This window comes from Podarcis filfolensis, assembly GCF_964270895.1.
Source record: "Podarcis filfolensis genome assembly, chromosome: 10".
Classification (NCBI taxonomy): domain Eukaryota; kingdom Metazoa; phylum Chordata; class Lepidosauria; order Squamata; family Lacertidae; genus Podarcis; species Podarcis filfolensis.
Window position 1 is genome coordinate 42329524 of NC_139612.1, and position 19957 is coordinate 42349480.

Sequence of the window (19957 nt, forward strand, 5' to 3'; positions counted from 1 at the left end):
AACGTCAGTGCCTAGGACTTGGCGATCGTATGGTCGGCGGTTCGAATCCCCGCGGCGGGCTGAGCTCCCGTCTTTCGGTCCCAGCTCCTGCCCACCTAGCAGTTCGAAAGCACCCTTAAGTGCAAGTAGATAAATAGGTACCGCTTTATAGCAGGAAGGTAAACGGCGTTTCCGTGTGCTGCGCTGGTGCCGGCTCACCAGAGCAGCTTCGTCACGCTGGCCACGTGACCCGGAAGTGTCTCCGGACAGCGCTGGCCCCCGGCCTCTTAAGTGAGATGGGCGCACAACCCTAGAGTCGGACACGACTGGCCCGTACGGGCAGGGGTACCTTTACCTTTTACTTGGATCTAGTGACAGAGGCGAACTGAAGGCTTGCCTTATGCAGAGTTAGACCAGTGGTTCATCTAGTTCAGTATTGTCAACACTGAATGATAGCAGCTCCTGAGAGTTTCAGACAGAAATATTTCTCAAATATTCCTTTGACTTACCAAGGATTGAACTGGGACTTTTTGTACCAAAAGCGTTTGCTGCACCACTCAGCTGCAACCCTTTCCTTACATGTTAAGTAGTGCCCATGATAGTTCTCTCCTATGAATATGTTGGATGCAAGCATGCAGCAAAATGTACACCTGTGTGATGGTTACATGACAACCTATGTGTAGGGTTTGTATACAGTAGTGCATTCCATATAGAGGCTCTCACCTGGATCCTTTTCTGTATCTAACCCATGCTAACGTCTAGCTCTCCTGTTTCTCTTGTTCAACTTACCGTATTTTTCGCCCCATAGGACGCACCGGCCCATAGGATGCACCAAGTTTTTTGGGGGGGGGAATAAAGAAATTTTTTTTTATTTCCCCCCCAGGCGCTTGCGGGGCAGGCAGCATGGAGAAGTGCTCTTCTCCCCACCGCCCGCCTGCAGACCAGGTCCAGGGACAGCGGGAAGACGCGCTGCGCCTCCCAGCTGTCCCCGGAGCTTGCGGGGCTGGCAGCGGGTAGAAGCGCTCTTCTCCCCGCCGCCCGCCTGCAGACCAGGTCCAGGGACAGCGGGAAGACGCGCTGTGCCTCCCAGCTGTCCCCGGAGCTTGCGGGGCAGGCAGCGGGGAGAAGCGCTCTTCTCCCCGCCGCCCGCCTGCAGACCAGGTCCGGGGACAGCGGGAAGACACACTGCGCCTCCCAGCTGTCCCCGGAGCTTGCGGGGCTGGCAGCAGGTAGAAGCGCTCTTCTCCCCGCCGCCCGCCTGCAGACCAGGTCCAGGGACAGCGGGAAGACGCGCTGCGCCTCCCAGCTGTCCCCGGAGCTTGCGGGGCAGGCAGCGGGGAGAAGCGCTCTTCTCCCCGCCGCCCGCCTGCAGACCAGGTCCGGGGACAGCGGGAAGACGTGCTGCGCCTCCCAGCTGTCCCCAGAGCTTGCGGGGCTGGCGGCAGGGAGAAGCACACGTCTCCCCGCCGTCAGCCTCCAAACCACATTGGGAGACAGCGGGATGGCGGCTTTCCGCCTCTCCGCTGTCCCCCGACCTTGTGGGGCTGGCGCTGCGGCTCTCCTGAAGCCTGGAGAGCGAGAGGGGTCAGTGCGCACCGACCCCTCTCGCTCTCCAGGCTTCAGCGAAAGCCTGCATTCGCCCCATAGGACACACACACATTTCCCCTTCATTTTTGGAGAGGGAAAAGTGCGTCCTATAGGGCGAAAAATCCGGTAGTTTTATCTTATTTGTGAACTGTCCATTCCTGAAACCAATGTTCAAGTCTGACTATAGCATATGATTTTATACAACTACAGCAGAGCTTTCCAGACTTTTCATGTTGGTAACACACTTTTAGGCATGCATCATTTTGCGACACAGTAATTCAGTTTTACTAGCAAACCGGAGGTTAAACTAACCACTTTCCAGCCCCGGAAGGAGCGTGGGGAGTGTTTGTGTGACACACCTACACACTGCAGCCAACACACTAATGTGTCGCAACATAGTTTGGAAAACTCTGACCTACAGTAACACTGTGTGATCATAATTCTATGTACATTTATGTACTCTTTTGTTAATGATGCTACAATTTTAGAAAAAGTGGTTGGAAACAGTGAAGCCTGACCAGCTTCCTTTTTTGAACTGATCCTTTCTTCATGTTGGAGTGCTTAATTTCCTTCTCAGTATTAACTCTTGACAAGGTCTTAACTTCATTGGATTAACTTGGGAAGCGTGCAGTTTTCTTTATTTGATATATGAACCTTCTAGGGCACTCTTCCCTCATGTTCTCAAGCTTATTTTTCCAACCACAAAAACCAAAACTTTGGGATGGGGGAGGGGGGAGCAGGAGAGACTACACAAAAAAACACCTCTGCATAGGAAGTATGAAATCCACATAGACTGTCATATGATTACATATTTGTCTCTGGCTGCACATAAATGTAGAACTTGCAACAGGGTGATGAACATATTTATAGAGAAGTACACTCACAAGTAGCACTCATCAGCTGGGGCTGTGGACTTGCTAGTTTCAAGAAATAAATCCCTAGTCACTCAGGATGCAATATTTTAAATGGTTTCTAGCCTTGTGTGGTTCATGTATCAGTAAAACTACAGTACTTGATATTTTCTAGACTCCTGGGCAGCACAGAAGTACTCATAGACAGTGTGTGAACCCCATTTCCATTCTCTGTGGTATAGATACAGCAATATGATGCTTCAGAGTTACAAAATAGAACTGTACATCTGGGTGGTAAGTTTTTATAGATTGGAGTCAATCTTCTGTGGAGAAGGGCCATAGCTCAGCTGTAGTGTATCTGCTTTGCATGCAGAAGGTCTTAGGTCCAGCCCCTGCATCTCTAAGTAGAGTTGAGAGAGTTCCCACCTTAAATTCTGGGGAGCTGTGTATTTAATGAAGGCACATATGTTTTGCGTAGTTACACTTCATGCAAATGTGTTCATGCTGTGACTGCTGAGTTAATGTAGTTTGTAATAGAAGATGTTTGCTGTATAAAAAGCAGTTACTTAACAGGGTGCCAAAAATAGTATCTGGGGAGTAAACTGAGGAAAGTCTTGCTAAAGTGTCCAGTTTCATTTAGAAGAGACTTATAGGCTCACCAGGTCTAATATATGGGCCTGCATTCTATGTCCATGGATGTTAAAAGGATGCAAGCTGTAGTAATGAATAGGTATAAGCTGTGGTTGACTTCTGCAGATTGGAGCCCTAAACATCTACAGAATTTCTAGGTGATAACAAGAGTTTGGGGCATAGACCAAGGAGACCTGAGTTCACATTCGTGTTGATCTGTAATGCTCACTGGATGACCCAGACTAATATTGTTTCATCCACTTACCGTGCAAGGTGGTTGTGCATGAGATAGCTCCCATTTAGCTGCTTGGAGATTCTCTGGGAAGAAGAGGATACAAATTCAAAAAGAAAAGTACAATAAAGTATTTCCAAATTTTCTGTTTTGTATCTAGTTCATATACTTACATGTGGTGGCGAGAAGCTCAGCAATTGGTTAATTCATTCTAAAGCACTTTCAGACAGATATATTTTATGCAGGGCACTCCTAACTCTTATGCCAGTGGTTTTCAACCAGTGTTCCCTGGCACCCTGGGGTGCCTTGAATAATGGTTGGGGTGCCACGGGCAACACTGGTCTCTGCCCCCCTTTCTTTCCCTCCCTCCTCTGATGCTCTCTCACATCTCTGCCTCCCAAAGGCTTGCACAGCTTTTCATTGCAGCAGCCCTGGCTACAAGTTCCGTAGGTGAATGGTGCCTCTGGGGCTGGCCAGGGAGTGCTGGTTGCCAGGAGCTGAGCTGGCCTCTGAGTAAGCAAGTGGGCAAGAGGCCCAGCCAGCCAGCCCACCAGCCCTTGCTGTTGGAATGGACGGACAAGTGGGAGGCCAGGTAGGCAGGCAAGCAGGCAGGTGGTGCACTGGCCTTTCTTGTGCTTGCTGTGTGCAAGGCCTGCCTGGGAGCTGAGTTCCCACCACTGAAGGCGAGTCTTACTCTCAAGGTAAGGTGCTGGCTTCACATTCACCTTTGGCCAGTCTCCATTGGGGCACTAAGGCTAGGAGCATCCTTTTCCCAGGCCCCTGTGGGGCAGTGTGGGGAGGCACCTCTCTTTGGGGTGGGTGGGGGACAGCTCAGAGACCAGGGGCAATGACAGCGGCTGCCCGGAGGACTCCCAAGGAGAGGGGAGGGAAGGCTGAGGGAACACTCCACAAGAGAGGGTATTTGAAAAAGGATGAGAGGCTGCCAGCTCTGCAGGCAAGGGGTGACATAACTGGGCTCCTGAGCCCCACAGTGGTGCTGCAGAAAGAATTTAGTTGGTCAAGGGAGCCATGGACTCAAAAAGGTTGAAAACCTCTGTCTTCTGCTCTCAGTGTAACTCCACTGAAATTCAGTAAGAATTTCTAAGTGTGTTTGCTGACACCTACACCCCATTCTCTAGATTAGAATCTGGTTGTATTTGCCCACTGAGGGACAAGCAGGGCAAATTAGAAGACAGGATGTTCAGATATCATTTGTGTTGTTAGTTACAAATCTTGAAGTGCAGTATGATAAGCAAAACTATTTCTCTCAATTTGTTCCAAACAAATCATGAACTTTGTTAAACACTTGGACAAATCGGTCTTTTACATGTATAGAGAATCCCAGCTATAGTTTCTCAACATAGTACCTAAGGTTACTTTTAGCACACCCAGTTCATGTTAAATTCTAAATATTATCTGCTTCTGGGCACCAAGATAATGGTGCTATTATTTTGTAGTTCCCAGATGCTTGTGTTTGTATTCGTGGCCTAGTGCTACCTATTGTTGTAGAAGTCACTATTCCTTGTGTTCCATTTTTTTCTGCAACCAGTAGTGGCAGCTTGCTGATGTTTGTAAAAAGCTTTTTGATTTAGTTTTTCATCTTGTCAAATTGATGGAATCCACTGGAGATTGAGCAAGTGTTAGAGGAAAAAACATTGAGGTCATTTGGGATAATCATACTGATAATATCAGTGCTTTTCTGAATCAATTCAAGAATTGTTTGCTTCAGTACTACAAATGGTGCACACTTAGATGAACACTATTTACATGGGCTGGCATTGATGGTGGTTCTGAGCTGACTTTATGTGTTTGAGGGACCCCTGGCACTTAAGTGAATAAAATGTAAAACTTCTCTAACTCTGCCTGAGCAATGTTTGTCAAAGAATCAAATGCAGGGAACCTTCTTTCTGAAGGCCAGATTGCCTCCAAGATAATGTTGGTACACGGGGTGCATGCTGGTAGTGGGTGGGGCAAGAGACAGGCTACCCCTTTTCTTCCTTTCTGTCACACCATTTTTCTCGTGTTTTTCCTTTCCTTTCCATCTATATTATATTAAACCAAAGGCTGCAGATTTGACTGCTATTGATTTAGTTGATCACTGAATAGATGGCTGCAGGCCAGTTTCTATCACAGTAATTATACTGGAGAGCTTGCATACAACCTCCACATACCATTGTGATTTCTAAGATATAGAATATACTCATGTGTTATAAATCCAAGGACATGAGGTTTTTCTTGATGCCAGCCCTCGGCTGTGGAATTTCATTCCCCTCAGTTGAATACTGCTTGGCTATTGGTTCATTTTTAAGTGTGGTAAATGTCTTCACCACATATTGAGGATTGGGGGGAGGGCTGCAAACCCCAAAGCGTATAAGAATGCTTTCTGTGAATCATGTAAGAACAAAGATTTGAAGAAATTTTCACTTTGGCTGTTTACTTGGAGGACTTCATTGCGCTGTTATACAACAAAGGGTTGTAAAATAATTTGAGATGTTTGCTTAAATGACAGTGGGAAACTAAAGGGTTAGATGCCACTCTTTTTCACAGTTCATTGAGAGTGGAAAACTTTGTGGGTTAATACCCCTTGAAAACTAAGTTGGAGGCTGGGAAATATTTTAAGCAAAAGCAATGAAAAAAAGAAGCAGCTTATAAACTGCTTTTTGATTCAGAGAGAATTAATTGGTTATGCTCCAATGTAAATAGTAATTCATTCATCTTTTTTCTTTTCCAGATCTTCAAGTATCTTCATTTTAGTTTTCTGTGCTATTCCTCCCTTAAGTTATTCTATACTTTTTTGCTGCTGTGCGAAAACAGAGATGTCTCGCAGCCCAGATGCGAAGGAAGACCCTGTGGAATGCCCCCTTTGTATGGAGCCTCTTGAAATTGATGACATAAACTTCTTCCCTTGCACCTGTGGTTACCAGATCTGTCGCTTCTGTTGGCATCGTATTCGCACTGATGAGAATGGGCTTTGCCCTGCTTGCAGAAAGGTATATTAAGTTCATTAGAATAAATTTGGTTATGCAATAAGGTTCACCAATATGAAATGTTGCTTTAAACATGATGCATCTTGTCCCCTAAGACTTTATCTTGGGGTTCACTGTCAAACCAGGGAGGAATATGGAGTCCCTTTAAGTGAAATATTGATCTTCGTTCGACTTTTGAGTTCTATACTTTCCGCAAAGTATTCTCCTGAACTCATGAATTGTCAGAAGTCAAGCACCACTGTAAACATCAGTTTAGTGGTACATATATCATAGGGCAACACAGTATCCTCCACTTCTTCCAGCCACAGCTGTTTCCAGTCGTTTCCTCTGAAATCTGCAACAAGTGTCTTGGTTGGCAGGGCAAGTGGGAATAGGGTGGTCAGACAGATGGAAAGACTTTCCTCTCGTCATAGGAACTGTTATCAGAGCAACAGGCAAAAAGTGAAGCAGGATTCTGTGTAAGATACCCAGATAAGTAAGATACATTGCCACTGTTCAAGGACACATTCTAGCCAAGCAAAAGAGCTGGAGGAGAATATGGAGTTGGGCCAGTGAAGGGTGTCTGAGTCCTGATGATGACCAGATTAGAGAAGCCTGGAAGGCAGCACCTGGCCTCTGGGCCTGAGGCTTCCCACCTATGGTTTTCTTGATATGGTCAAGGGATCAGGGACTTTTATCCTTCGATGGAGCACATGGGATGGGCATCTGGCAACATAGCTGGGGCACTTTAAATGTTGTTTGCTCATGAAAAAGCAGTTCCCACACTACTTGTGCTAGTATACTTGTGGTATCCAGTTAAGTGATGCTTACTGTACGTCCATTGAAATAAACTAAAGTTCATTTATTTCAGTGGGTCTAAGTAAGACTTAGCCAGGTGCCACCCTAAAACTGTTTTCAGTTTAACTTCTTTAAATGAACAGATGTGTTTTGGTTATTGCATCATCTCTATCTTTTTTCTAAATTTGCACCTTTTCTGCAATGTGGTGAGGTGTTTGAAATCTGTAGATGCTCATTAAGTACTTCACTCGGATATTTGTTTTGAATGCTTCTGATGACCCAGCTGTTTGAACTCATTGACCTGCTAAAGTGGGTCACATTTCATGTGCCAGTGGTGGTTAAAGAGAGGCATGTGTAAAAAACTGAATGTTGCCTTGCATTCCTTTAAGCTTTTGATTTTTTAATTTTTTAAAAAAAAGGTATTAATCAGCATGGTATTGTCATTTATTGTGTTTTTGTGACAAGTTACTGTTAGTATTTTATCATGACACTCATACTCGTATAATATCAACCATTATGTTTTCAGATGCCTGCTTTGAAACAAGTTTACGTCTAATCACTATACTCTGTTTTCTGTATTCTATAGAAATGCACCAAGCTTCTCACAATGAGAAGACAGGTAATGGCAGCCTATCTACCATTACCTTTATCTGCTGCTGCACAATTCAAGGGAGGAAATGTCAGCCATCTTTGCAAAGGATGATATCAAAGTTTAAGAAGTCTCAATGGCAGAAAGTGCACACCTATTCCTTGGTGGACTCAGATTTATTTGAAGCCATTGCTTGTTTCTATATCATTCATATAGCATCTATTGCAGTGGGCTTGAGGTTTGCAGGAAACGGTGATGTGGAAATTATTAATCAAGGCTTACCCACTTTTCTTTTTATTAGCCATATCCAGAAGATCCAGCAGTGTATAAACCACTCTCCCAAGAAGAGCTGCAAAGGATAAAAAATGAAAAGAAACAGAAGCAAAATGAAAGAAAACAGAAGATATCAGAGAATCGTAAACATCTGGCCAGTGTACGGGTTGTACAGAAGAATCTTGTATTCGTAGTAGGGTTATCCCAACGCCTAGCAGATCCAGAGGTAAGCAGCTGCCAGAAATCTGAACTTCGTATAGAATAAGTGTATGCTGAACTTTTGCTGCAGTTATTATAGTTGCCAAATAAATTCCTACTCAAATTAGTTGATTCTTCTGGGCTTTTCAGTGGTGTTCAATACCAGCAGCCCAGGGCTGTGAACCCATAAAATGATGCCGGTTGAATTCTGTTATATCCCATGGTCATTAGTCTTGGGAATCCTGGTTGAAAAGTCATCAATACGCTGATGATACTTGGCACACACACTCTTTTTCATCAGACCCTAGGGAGACAGTGGACACTGAACTGATGTCTTGAGGGAGCAGTGTGTCATTGAATATGCAATAACAATCCTAATAAGATAGAAATATTGTTGATTGTGAGAACCAGTGGATCTGGAGTTTGTTGTACAGCCTCCCTTGGATGGGGTTGCATTTGCTCTGAAAAGGGAGGCTCCCAGCTTTGATGTGTTCTTTGATCTGGGACAGCTTCTGGATGCTGGGCTGGGACCACTTTTGCTGATATACTAAGCTGCACTTACTTGCAGAAGACAATTCTGGCCATGGTAATTCATTCTGAAGCCTGCTAAAGCATCAACTCTGATAGTATGACTTTACATGGGGCTGCTCTTAAAAGCTTTCAGAAATTTTGGTTGGTGAGAACACTATGACCAGACTATCTTAAACTGGTCAGTGAGACATATTACTATGTTGGTGCTCAATCTGCAGGAGTGCTATCAGGATTTTCTGGGCCTGGTACACTGTATTGGGACCTCTGATCTACTCACAAAAGAGGACATTTGCATATTCAGATATTTGTGCCCTTTTGCTGATAGCTATGCAATGAATTGTTAATTAATGCTTGCACCATAGATCCTGCACAGCAGGAGACATGCCCAATTCCTCCAAATTTTGAATTCACCATGCTTTTCTTTAACATTCACCTACGCTTACTGTGTAGTAGTATTTCAGAAAATAACTTCTGGGGACTACCTGATCTCAGACAAACCCACCATAGGGAAGATGCATTCTGGTTGATAAGAAAAAAGCGTATACTACAGAGGTTCCAAGTGCTACAAAATAAGATGGAATCAGGAAAAGTGCACCAAAGGGGAGGGGAAAACAGAAGCTCTTTAGGATCCCATGAATTTCTTTCTCTAGATGCTCACAAAGCGTACTCTTCAACCACAGTTCTGTCTTTATTCATTGGCTAAAAAACATTTAAACACAGGAGCAGATAGCCTAGCACATTGCTTTGTAGGGTACCTGAACATCTTGCTTTATAAGTTTATTTCTAGGAGGGCTAGATTTTTTTAAATGAAAGCTCATAGTCTGGGGTCCCTGCTGGCAGTGGGCCTGTTAAATTGGTACCCACTTGGCATGCCTTTCAATCTCCACTTGGAATTTTATGTGATTTATGGACTGCAGGCTGTTAGAAGAACTCATTATAATACAGTGTTGTTAGACTTCGGGAGAGAGAATTGAAGTTATCTGCCACTAATTGTAGGAAATATGGTATGTGCTCAGTACCAGTTGTGTGCCTGGGTGGAGACTCCCGCGCCGCTCCAGTCGACAGCCCAAGACCAATGTTTTGTATAGTTCATTTGTAACTGCTTAGCAATTTTCCATTGCTTTCTTTGGTTAAAACATTTTTCAAAGGGAGCAAAAATAGGCATCCATTAGTAGTCTGAGTTTTGTCTGAGCTGCTTCTTAATATTGCTTTTATATCGGTGAACTTAATCTTCCAAACAGGTTTTGAAAAGGCCAGAATATTTTGGGAAATTTGGTAAAATACACAAAGTTGTAATCAACAACAGCACATCATATGCAGGCTCACAGGTAAGATACTGATTTCCCCTTGACCTAGCCAAAAGGTGGGTGTTCAGCTGGAGTTCCAACAGTTTCAGTTGCATATGGACAACTCATTTTTTACATCCTTGGGTCAAAAACATTCCATACAGGAACATTTCGGCAGCTCTGTTTTTGTTTGCATGTACTAATAACCAGAGTCAGATTAATTCTACAACGTGGACTACCCAGCAGTAAGGTGTAAACTGCCCCTGAATTTCTACAATTAGAATGTAATTTCAGTTAAGTGTAGCCTATGAATGTATTCCCCTGCAAACATGTGTCCAGATCTTTTCATTTGTTCTGTCTGGAATGTACCCTCCTTATTATTGCCGCTTTGTACGCCCCTGTTCAGGAATGTAGTTGCATTCTAACTTGGAGCACCCCATGATTTACTATAGCTGTTTTGCTGGTGCAGAAGCTGATATACTCGAAATATGTTATAGTTTTTCACTAAATAGAAAGATTGTATTGACTTCTGGGTGTGCATTATACCTTGGTGAAGATTTTTAATTATACCCTAATCTGGTTGATATGCTATTGTCATACTAATGAAAAAATTAATTCCTATTTCAAAGTATATGTTACTTTTTCATTCAAGTTTGTTAGTTGGAAAGGAATATGTTACTTGGAATGCTTAAGTTTTTAGAAGTTGGCTTCAAAATGGGTAGAGGAGCAAAGAGCAGGCAAAAAGTTAACATAATTGTAAAGAAAGAAGGGAATCCAAATGCATGGTAAGGATTTTGGAGTAAAGCTGTTGTGGCCTTGTTGCTATGAATATCAGTGTACAGAGTTGGGAAACCATCAATTCAAACCTAACTTCAGCAAGCCCAACCTTGTATGGTATATAGTTGCTTCATTCTACTGATTTTACTCATATGTTCTGAAGAAACGAACATAGTTTCCTCACTCTGAAGCAAGGAACATAGTTTTTTTTTTTTTAATTTAGGTTTTGCATTCCTGTTGTAGCAGACATTGCCTTTGAAGTATTCCTTTGTGTTTGTTTTATGGATAGGAGTGCCTCTTAAAATGGTGCTTGCCAGGTGGAGTATTTAGAAGTACTTCTATGACAAAATGTGTTTTAAATTTGCTGTCCGATTAGTCACAGGCACTTCTGTAATCTGTTTAAACTGATTATTCAAATATTGCAGTAAAAATTACTGCTGTACTTTTGCAAATGAATCCTTTGCCGAGGGCTTCTTATGTATTAAGTACTTCAGAATTTTGTGAAGTTCAGTGCTGCATTATAGGATGACTAATAAACTGACCTATGCACATACACTTTTTTTAATTATCTAGGGTCCAAGTGCAAGTGCATATGTAACTTACATCCGGTCAGAAGATGCACTCAGAGCCATACAGTGTGTCAATAATGTGGTAGTAGATGGAAGAACACTTAAGGTAATATGAATGTGTGTATGTAACTATAACTATGAATGTATGTGTTTGTAACTATATAAGAATAAGGTTGTGTGTGTGTGTGTGTGTGTGTGTGTGTGTGTGTCTGTGTGTGTGACACAATGGCAAATGTCTATCAGTACATGTAACTGAGCACCATGATACCAGAAGATGGATTCTAAAACAGGCTTACTTCTAAAGTATATAGTTTGTTGTCCTTTATAGTTAATGTCTCGTTTCCCCCCCAGGCGTCTTTAGGTACCACAAAATATTGCAGTTACTTTTTGAAGAATATGCAGTGTCCTAAACCAGACTGTATGTATCTACATGAATTAGGGGATGAAGCAGCCAGTTTTACAAAAGAAGAGATGCAGGTATGTATGTTGCAACCTATACTCTAAATGCCTCATATTTCTGATCTGAGCCAGTAAATCAGAAATGAAACTACAGTTTCGATTTCAGAATGCGGTTTAGAGAATGCACGATCGAAGTATTTAAGGCAACACATGAGGAGAGTGGGAAGCATGCATACATGCATCATTTTATCTGTATGCCACCTTTCCATAGTTCAAACAATGCTCCAGGGGGCTTCCAACGTGAAAACAATTACATAGTTACAAATATAACAAAAGTAGTCATAAACAGTAAATAAAACATACCAGGAAGTGCACAATCAAATAAAACAATTTTCACCTTAAATCATAATAAGATCTAAAAATAAAGATACAAAAATTAATATCAGCAAGAGCAACAATACCAACACACACACACTATTCTCCAACCTAAGGGTCTGTTCAGCAGCTTCAGCTTTTGTAACTGGAGTCAGCCAGGGCCCCACCTTCCCAGGCCAAGTGGAAAAGGCCTACAGTGCAGGAAGCAGGTCTTGGTCTCACAGCCAAGATGGTCCCTGGTTGACCATGGCAGCCTGACAGTTGTTCAGCCAGGATATTTATGTCCAAACTGGCTTGACTGTCTTCTCTGCTCCTTCTTTTTGAAATGGAGATAATGCCCAGGGCTGGATTGAGAGGAAATATAAAGACTTTGAAGCATTCTTGCTGCAGATTTGAAGTTCTATAAACTGAGCTGAGAATAAAAGGTAGCAGTTATGTATTATATAAATATAATATAATAGTAAATCTCCTACATTATCATCTAAAGGCGATGCACAACAAAAACAGCAAATTAAAAACTCAAAAAACCCTACATTTAAAAGAAAACTGAAAGCAGTACAAATTAGAAACGAATGACAGAGATTCATTTATCCATCTGGATAAATGCACAAAAATGTCTGCAATAGTTATTAAAAGTTCAGATAGTGGGTGCTTGTTGTACCTCAACAGGAATGCTATTCTGCAGAACAAGGGCCAGCACTTCGAACTCAGATCAACCCCAATAAGTATGGGCAGTGGTCAGGGATGATGGGAAATGTGGCCCCCAAGTTCCCTCTCCTTCCTTTAACTTATCACTCTGCACCTTCTGAGCAGGTTACCTAAGAAACTGAAATGGGCATTGTGGGGTACACCTATGAAATGTGATCATTACTATGAATTGTTCTGAGGTTACCTTTCAGTGAAATTAGAAAGGTCTTAACCAGCTTGCAGTAAACTCCCTTACGCAGCAGTGAATTTACATTCTTACAAAAGAGGCCAAAATAGTTGTCATAGTCTTGTGATTTGGTGGGATGGGGACTAGGCTAGCTTAAAATAACCAAGCTTCTCTTATTTGAACATGAGAAATGAAATTTTAATGTAAAGAAGATTTCACTGCAGATTATCAGGTTGACAGAGTTGCATTTTTCTACCCCAGGCTGGTAAGCATCAAGAATATGAACAGAAGTTACTCCAGGAATTATACAAGTTAAACCCCAACTTCCTCCAGCTGTCTTCAAATGCAGTTGACAAGAACAAGAACAAAGTGACTTCACTACAGAGGTATGATGTGTAAGTAAAGGTTCTCTGCGTGTGCTCTTTAGTTTTCATCAAACCTCCACCTTTACCCCTCTTTCTAAGCACTCTGCTTCACTGCCTTACTGCTTAAGCCAGCACACTTGACATCTTACTTCCTTTGCATCATTAGACAGATGTATGTACCATTTTCAAACAACTGTTTCAGCAGATGTTTGCATTAGTGTATCATTTACAATTGTAAAATAGTATGGTTTGGTGTGAAATAGCAGGGCATGTCATTAAACTGGAAATACAAAATACAATATTTACTCATTTTAAATACAACACAACATTACTATAAATGTGTGAGTCCACCTTGCCTTTAGAAGGTGAGAATGCCACAAAGGACTCATCTGAAAGACAAAGTTAGTGTAAAATGTTCTGACTCATTGCAACTTAGTTGAGATTTTTGTTTCAATACTTTGGCTGCTAATATGTAGGGTGCAGACTTTGACAGGGTAACATAGATTTATATGTCTGTTTAATGAAAGGTTGCTGAGGGTTTTTTGACCTAGCACCTATCTCTTCCAAGTAACAATTTTAAGTGGTTGTCTATTTCTGGAAAAGCTTACATTACTTAATAGCAGAAACACCATTAATATTTAGAATATGACATAAGGTTTGTGCTTGCAAGATGCTTCTTGAGTTTGGATGGTAGTCAGACTACTGTTACCTCTGGTTTAGCCTCTTCAACTATTAATAAGGGAAACCTAAATGAATGGGAAAATCTATTTGTGAATGAACACCTGAACTTTGTGATCATGGCAAATGATTGGTGAACAAGAATTTGCACTCTTTAGATCCTTCTTAATGGGGATCCTTTTCCAATAAGATTTCAAGAGCAACCTTGCTCAGGATCCTAAACAATTTTTCCAGTGCCAAATCTTAGTGGATCAGCATTGCCTCTTAAAGGAAAAGACAAATCTTGTATTAAGGAAAGTTGATACATTGACTCTGGGCAGAACATCAGATCAGTTTTGTCATGTGCCAGCCTCTCATATGGATAATGATACCTTCTTACTCTCTTGGCTGTTGTATTAGTGTGAGCTTTGCGAGAGAAATACTGTTTCTTCAAGAGCATCAAAAGAAATAAACCAAACATGCAAGAGTCAAGTCATGTTTTCTCACAGTGTGGTCTGATCTGATGGAGTCACATCATAAGGCAAGAAGAAACAGCAAGAAGACAATGTCTTTAGAAATGGCTATAAATTTGGCTCTGTCCAGTCTCTGCAGTAGGGATTTCTCAAGAACTTAATTACCATTCTTACAAAAAGACCCAAGGTAGATTGGGTATGCATGACCATTCTATCTGGTCCATAAAACAAAGTAGAAATAAGCTTACTTCCTACTGGTTCATTCTGAATTGTCTGTGCTGTCTCAGCAGTCTTACATCTCCAGTGATTTATTTTATAAGATCCCAGTAAGCTTGAAAGCTGAAGAAACTGAATAAATGTTAGGTTCCTTCTATCCTCTTGTCATCTGTTTTGATGTTTTTTGCCACTCTTTGCTGTGAATCTAAGTTCTTAAGCATAGAGTTCAGCTTTGTTCCTGAAACAAGTGTCATCTAAGTGGCAAATAAGTTGGTTCTGCAGTCAAAACAGAAAATGCATCTGCTGTATACTTCATGAAGATTTTCTTTCATGAGTTCTTTATTATTATTTTTTCTGCTCAAACTTAACTTCTATTGGTCCAGAGAAACGGCTGCGATTCCCACTGCTTTCTGATTTCATACAGTTCTTGTGGGCAGTAACTTGAAATGCTGACAGAGAAGTAGCCAGTTTGTGACTTTACTCATCAGTTACCAGCATTCAAATCTGGAAGAGATGGAGACAAGCAACTTTTATGTGGGTGTAAACTTTAGAACACGGTAGGCAAGCAGATAAGAATTACATGGCAGACTAATTTTCAACTTGATAAATGGAACTGACAGTGCCATATTTACCTTCTTGTAGTGTCTGCTTTATGGAACCAATCCAGAAATGCATGGAAAGATGAGGAATCAATATAAAAATTGAAAATGCAATCAATTTTTGTTAGTTAGATCAGTGACGCTTGGTTTTAAAGAGCAGGGTGTGTCTGTTCCACATTCATTTTGAGAACTCATAAATTTATTGCATTTCAAGGAATGAATGGCAAGACAAGATACACATTTTGAAAAGAGCACAGGTCTCTAAACATAAGTTACAGTTCTAAATATCCTTCATTCCTTGCTGGGATGGTGATTTCAAAAATAGGGTGAAACTGAAGGACTAATTAGGAGAAAGAAACATTTATAATTATGTTGATGATAAAAATTAATATTTATTTGCATATACATACAAAACCCAGCAGGGAATGTCTGTTTAAAGATGTGATTCCCTGCTTCAGTTTACCTTTATACATCCTCTCAAATAACTTTACACACCAAAAGAACCTTATTTAGTGATCAATGCTTATATTAGCCTGAGTTTTGAAACTTTGGGAATAAATACTTGAAACGAGACAAATTGGGTAACTTAGAACTGGTACAGTGATATTTCAGAAGTGTATAATGCCGGTCACATGGGGAAAATCCTCAAGGACAAAGCATGGATATAGCATATGAAGGGTAGGGGTAAGATTACTCATAAAAGTGGAGAATGTTGGGATGAAAGAATAGTTTAAGGACCACATGTCTTGGTGGGATTCACCTAATTAAAAAACAACAAATATAAGTGTAAACAGCCTGCCTGGTGCAAGAAAACAGTTTCTTTCTACAGTCTTAATAGCAGACACTAACTTTTCTGTTGAAGACCTCCATATTCCTCTGCACAGTATGGCATGAGGAATAATTTTCCCAGTGTTTCACTATTAAGATTTTCTACATAACTTGAACTCTCTTTTACTTTCACCTCTTTCCAGACCCAACAGTAATAACAAAGATGCCTGGCCATCATTACAGAGTTCAAGTAAATCAGTCAACGGCTTAACTATGGAACACAGGAAAACGCCTCCTATTTTAGAAAATGGCACAGACTCAGAACACATGACTCCAGATGGTCCAGATTCAGATTTCGGGTAATTGTGCTGCCTTTTATACTTTAGTTAGCTTTCTTTCTCTCTCACTGATGTGGAGGGATGATTCTCTAGCCTCTGTCAAGAGAGCTGGATTCAAGTTAAAATGGTTGGCCTGAACCACTAGGTGATGCCTAGGTGGGGGGACTGCACATTATTTTGCAATGGGCAGTTTGTTCAGGAGAAGTCTGTGTCTAGGCCAGAAGATGATTTTAAAAGGTAAGGGTTGTGGAAAAGGCAAGGCATTTTGAAACAAGTTTCCTTCTGCGTTTGTGTTCTAGCAAACTACATACCTCACTTCAGCAAACAATTTTTAATGTTCTTTAAGAGAAAAAGTTGCTTAGTAGGAACTCTCATCTTTTAGGTAAGAGTCATTTAGTTAATTGTCTTGAATACTCTGATCTCAGTTGGCAGACACTCTTCACCCAGGCATTTTGTTAAGCAAGTATGGCACTGGATTGAGATCCATCAGCTTTCCCCTCCCTTTAGACTACTAAGACTACTTGAATTTGTGTTTAATACTGCAATATGTCCCTTGCATCATAAGCTTCATTGTGGGGCTTTTAACAAGTTGGATTCAAAATGCAAGTTGCATAGCACAGTTGCATAGCACAGCATATTATGCTTTTGAATTGGGAATACTGATGTGTACTGTTGCAGTGTGGAAACTGCTTTCTTAGGCTCTAGTTTCCCACCTGTAATAGGTTGAGGTGGGGGAAAGTGGCCATATAAGTTGCCTGACTCCATTGTTTCTTGTTCTAGTGTTCTAGTGTTAATGAGGCACCAGAACACAGGAGGTTACTTCCATGTTGCACCAGTAATGTATGAGCTGGGCCTAAGAAGCTTATTAGGAAATAGGGTAACTCACTGAATACCTTGTACCTTGACCTAATATTTCAGACTTCATCACTAGAAATCATTGCAGACATCAACACTTTTGGAAGTAGAATGTCAATAGAAGAGCGTTCCTATTTAGAAAAACATCCCATTACCTAATTTTGAAGCTGTCCTGCTGAGAAGAATGTGATCTGCTTTAGATATTCCATTGTGGATTACCACAGCACTATTGAAATGTTGTAGTAATGCTTTGTATGAAACTAAGCATCTCTTAGGCTCTTGTTTAGTTATGAGCCTGAAAAAATGATCTGAAAATGTTCTACACATCTGTAGTACTGGTTCAGCTGACCAGGATCCAAAAGTCCACACAATGAATAGGACTTTCTCATCTTTCCCCACTACTGTCTCATCTTCCTCCTCCACCATCCCACAACCACTCCTGAAGGTTAGAAAACATTTCAGAGCAAGATTTAACATGGCACAAAAGGACTACAGTTGAAATAAAAAATTGTCAACCTTTCCTCCGTGAGTGGAAGAGCTTTTTACTCTTACCTTAAGAATCGTTTGGTTCCAGCCTTCGCCTGTGGCCAGTCTTATGCCTAAAATGGGCTGATTCTAAGTGGATCATAGGTCTAATCCAGATATCAAGATTTTCAGAGGCATGCTATCACAGACTTAACAAGAACTCAAGCCTATTTATTTGTAAAGGTGTTTTGAACATCTGACAACTTCTATGAAACAGCTGTGTTTCTGGCCGCAGGACTGAAAAACTGCAATATTTATAATAATGAGAAAAGAATTAAGAAATAAGTTTTGTGTTTGAATAATTAATTTAAAAGTTTCAGTTCATTATGAGTGTTAAATAGTTTTACACAAAGAAAAAAAACAATCTGTTTCACCTAGTTTTACTCCATGCTTTGCTTAAAAATTTACATAGTGTTAAGTGGGCTGAAACAATGTAATATACACATTTATACATATCCCTCTTTGCCTGTGGACTTAAGATAATTCAACAGATATTGAAAGAGTTGTGTTCTGCCAAAACCTCTAAAATGTAGGCTGTAGCTGGAGTATAGTGGTCGTTTGATTTTTGAGTTTGTATGACTTAACAAACATAAATTCTTTTTAGAATACTTTCTTGTGTTGACTTCCTGCTTCTGTAATTGATTCAGATGAGACTGTATATAGTCTTGGTTATCCAGTCCTATATCATCCACAGACATGTGAAAACAGACATATGTCTATGTGCTTAGAATTAGACTTTATTGTAGGAAGAGTTTGGGAATGACCAGTATAGCTTTGAATAGATTACTAAATTCAGGGTCACACCTCACAAGTATCAATCTTAAAAGCAGGAAGTGATTCTGCTCATTTACACTCAGTGGCTGAGATAAAATCAGCAAATGATTTACTTACCTGCTTGACGCTCCCTCTTTTTTCTTTGTTACCTTTTAAACTGTTAGGATTACTTTGTCATTCAGTTGCATAAGGAATTATGGTGTCTGCAGCCAGAGCACTTTGCACAAAGGACTGGAGGCTGCAAAGTATACCATATGCAGGAGATTGGATAGAGCAAGTGTGGGAATATGCACTTGTGGCAAAACTAACATGTTTGAGAAAAAAGGAAAGGAAATTGGTCTTGCTTTGTCAAATATTGTAATTTATTCAAATGTCTTTGCTTAACACTCATACGTTTTAGGGTGTTTGAAATTTTTATGTTTAGTGCAGAAAAAGAAAATATATTTATTGTTTTATATATGACTATTTTAATAGATGCTCACTTGGTTGACATCTTAATTGAGCTATCCAGTTTGACCCCAAGATCTCCTTCCTGATCAGTCACAACCAGTTTGGACCCCATGAGTGCATATGTAAAGTTAGGGGTTTTTGCTCCACTATGCATCACTTTACACTTGCTCACATCAAACTACATTTCCCATTTTAATGCCCATTCACCTAGTTTCAATATACCTTTTTGGATCTCCTTGCAATTTCTTAGTTTTTAATACTCTGGACAACTTAGTGTCATCAGCAAACCAGGTTACTTCTGTACTTGCCCCTAATTCCAGGTCATTTATGAACAAGTTAAAAAGCACTGGTTACAGTACTGATTTTTGCATTCCCTATAGAGGAAGAACTGTCTATTTATTCCTGCTTTCTGTTACTTAACCAGTTGCTCATCCATAAGAGGACCTGTCTTCTTTTCCTATGAGTGCTAAACTTGTTCTAGGTTCTTTTGGTGAGAGAATTTATCAAAAGCTTTTTGACAGTCTCAAGTATGCAATGTCAACTTGGATACCTTTACTTACATGCTTGTTGACACCCTCGAAGAACTTTAATGGGTTGGTGAGACAGGACATACCCTTGTGGAAGCCATGCTGCTTTTGCTTCAGCCTGACTTGCTCTTCTGCATGTTTGGTAATTCAATTTTTAATAATTCTGCCCACCAGTTTTACTAGATTAATGTTAAGTTAAGCTGCCTATAATGTTCCAAGTCCTAGCTGGATTCTTTTTAAACAATAGATGCTAGCTACATTGAACAGTTTCCAGTCCTCTAGTATGGAGGCTGATTTTAGGGGCAAATTACATATTTATATTAGAAGATCAGCAATTTCACATTTAAACCACTGAGGAAGCTCACTTGTGTAACCCAGATGCTTTGGTCATTGGCTGTGAGATGCTTTCAGTCTTAAAGTCACATAGCAGGCAGATATTTTCTGAATATTTGCATTTCTCCATCAGTTGATGTCCAGTGGCTTACTGCAACACCTG

At 40.9% G+C, this 19957-nt stretch overlaps 1 protein-coding gene across 13 annotated transcripts in view; it reads left to right on the forward strand.

The window, feature by feature from the left end:
• Positions 1 to 19957, forward strand: part of CNOT4 (CCR4-NOT transcription complex subunit 4) — a 55503-nt gene that overhangs the window by 12158 nt on the left and 23388 nt on the right. For 4 of the 13 annotated variants that reach the window (XM_083573624.1, XM_083573630.1, XM_083573628.1 and 1 more), the window contains exons 2-8: positions 6011 to 6269; positions 7934 to 8131; positions 9876 to 9962; positions 11271 to 11372; positions 11618 to 11743; positions 13176 to 13300; positions 16196 to 16351. In XM_083573624.1, coding sequence (XP_083429750.1) covers positions 6096 to 6269; positions 7934 to 8131; positions 9876 to 9962; positions 11271 to 11372; positions 11618 to 11743; positions 13176 to 13300; positions 16196 to 16351 — 968 coding nt within the window. In that variant the 5' untranslated portion in view covers positions 6011 to 6095. Of the gene's footprint in view, positions 1 to 6010; positions 6270 to 7933; positions 8132 to 9875; positions 9963 to 11270; positions 11373 to 11617; positions 11744 to 13175; positions 13310 to 16195; positions 16352 to 19957 lie in introns of all 13 variants that reach the window. The other 9 variants (XM_083573619.1, XM_083573629.1, XM_083573627.1 and 6 more) reach the window with 3 other exon arrangements.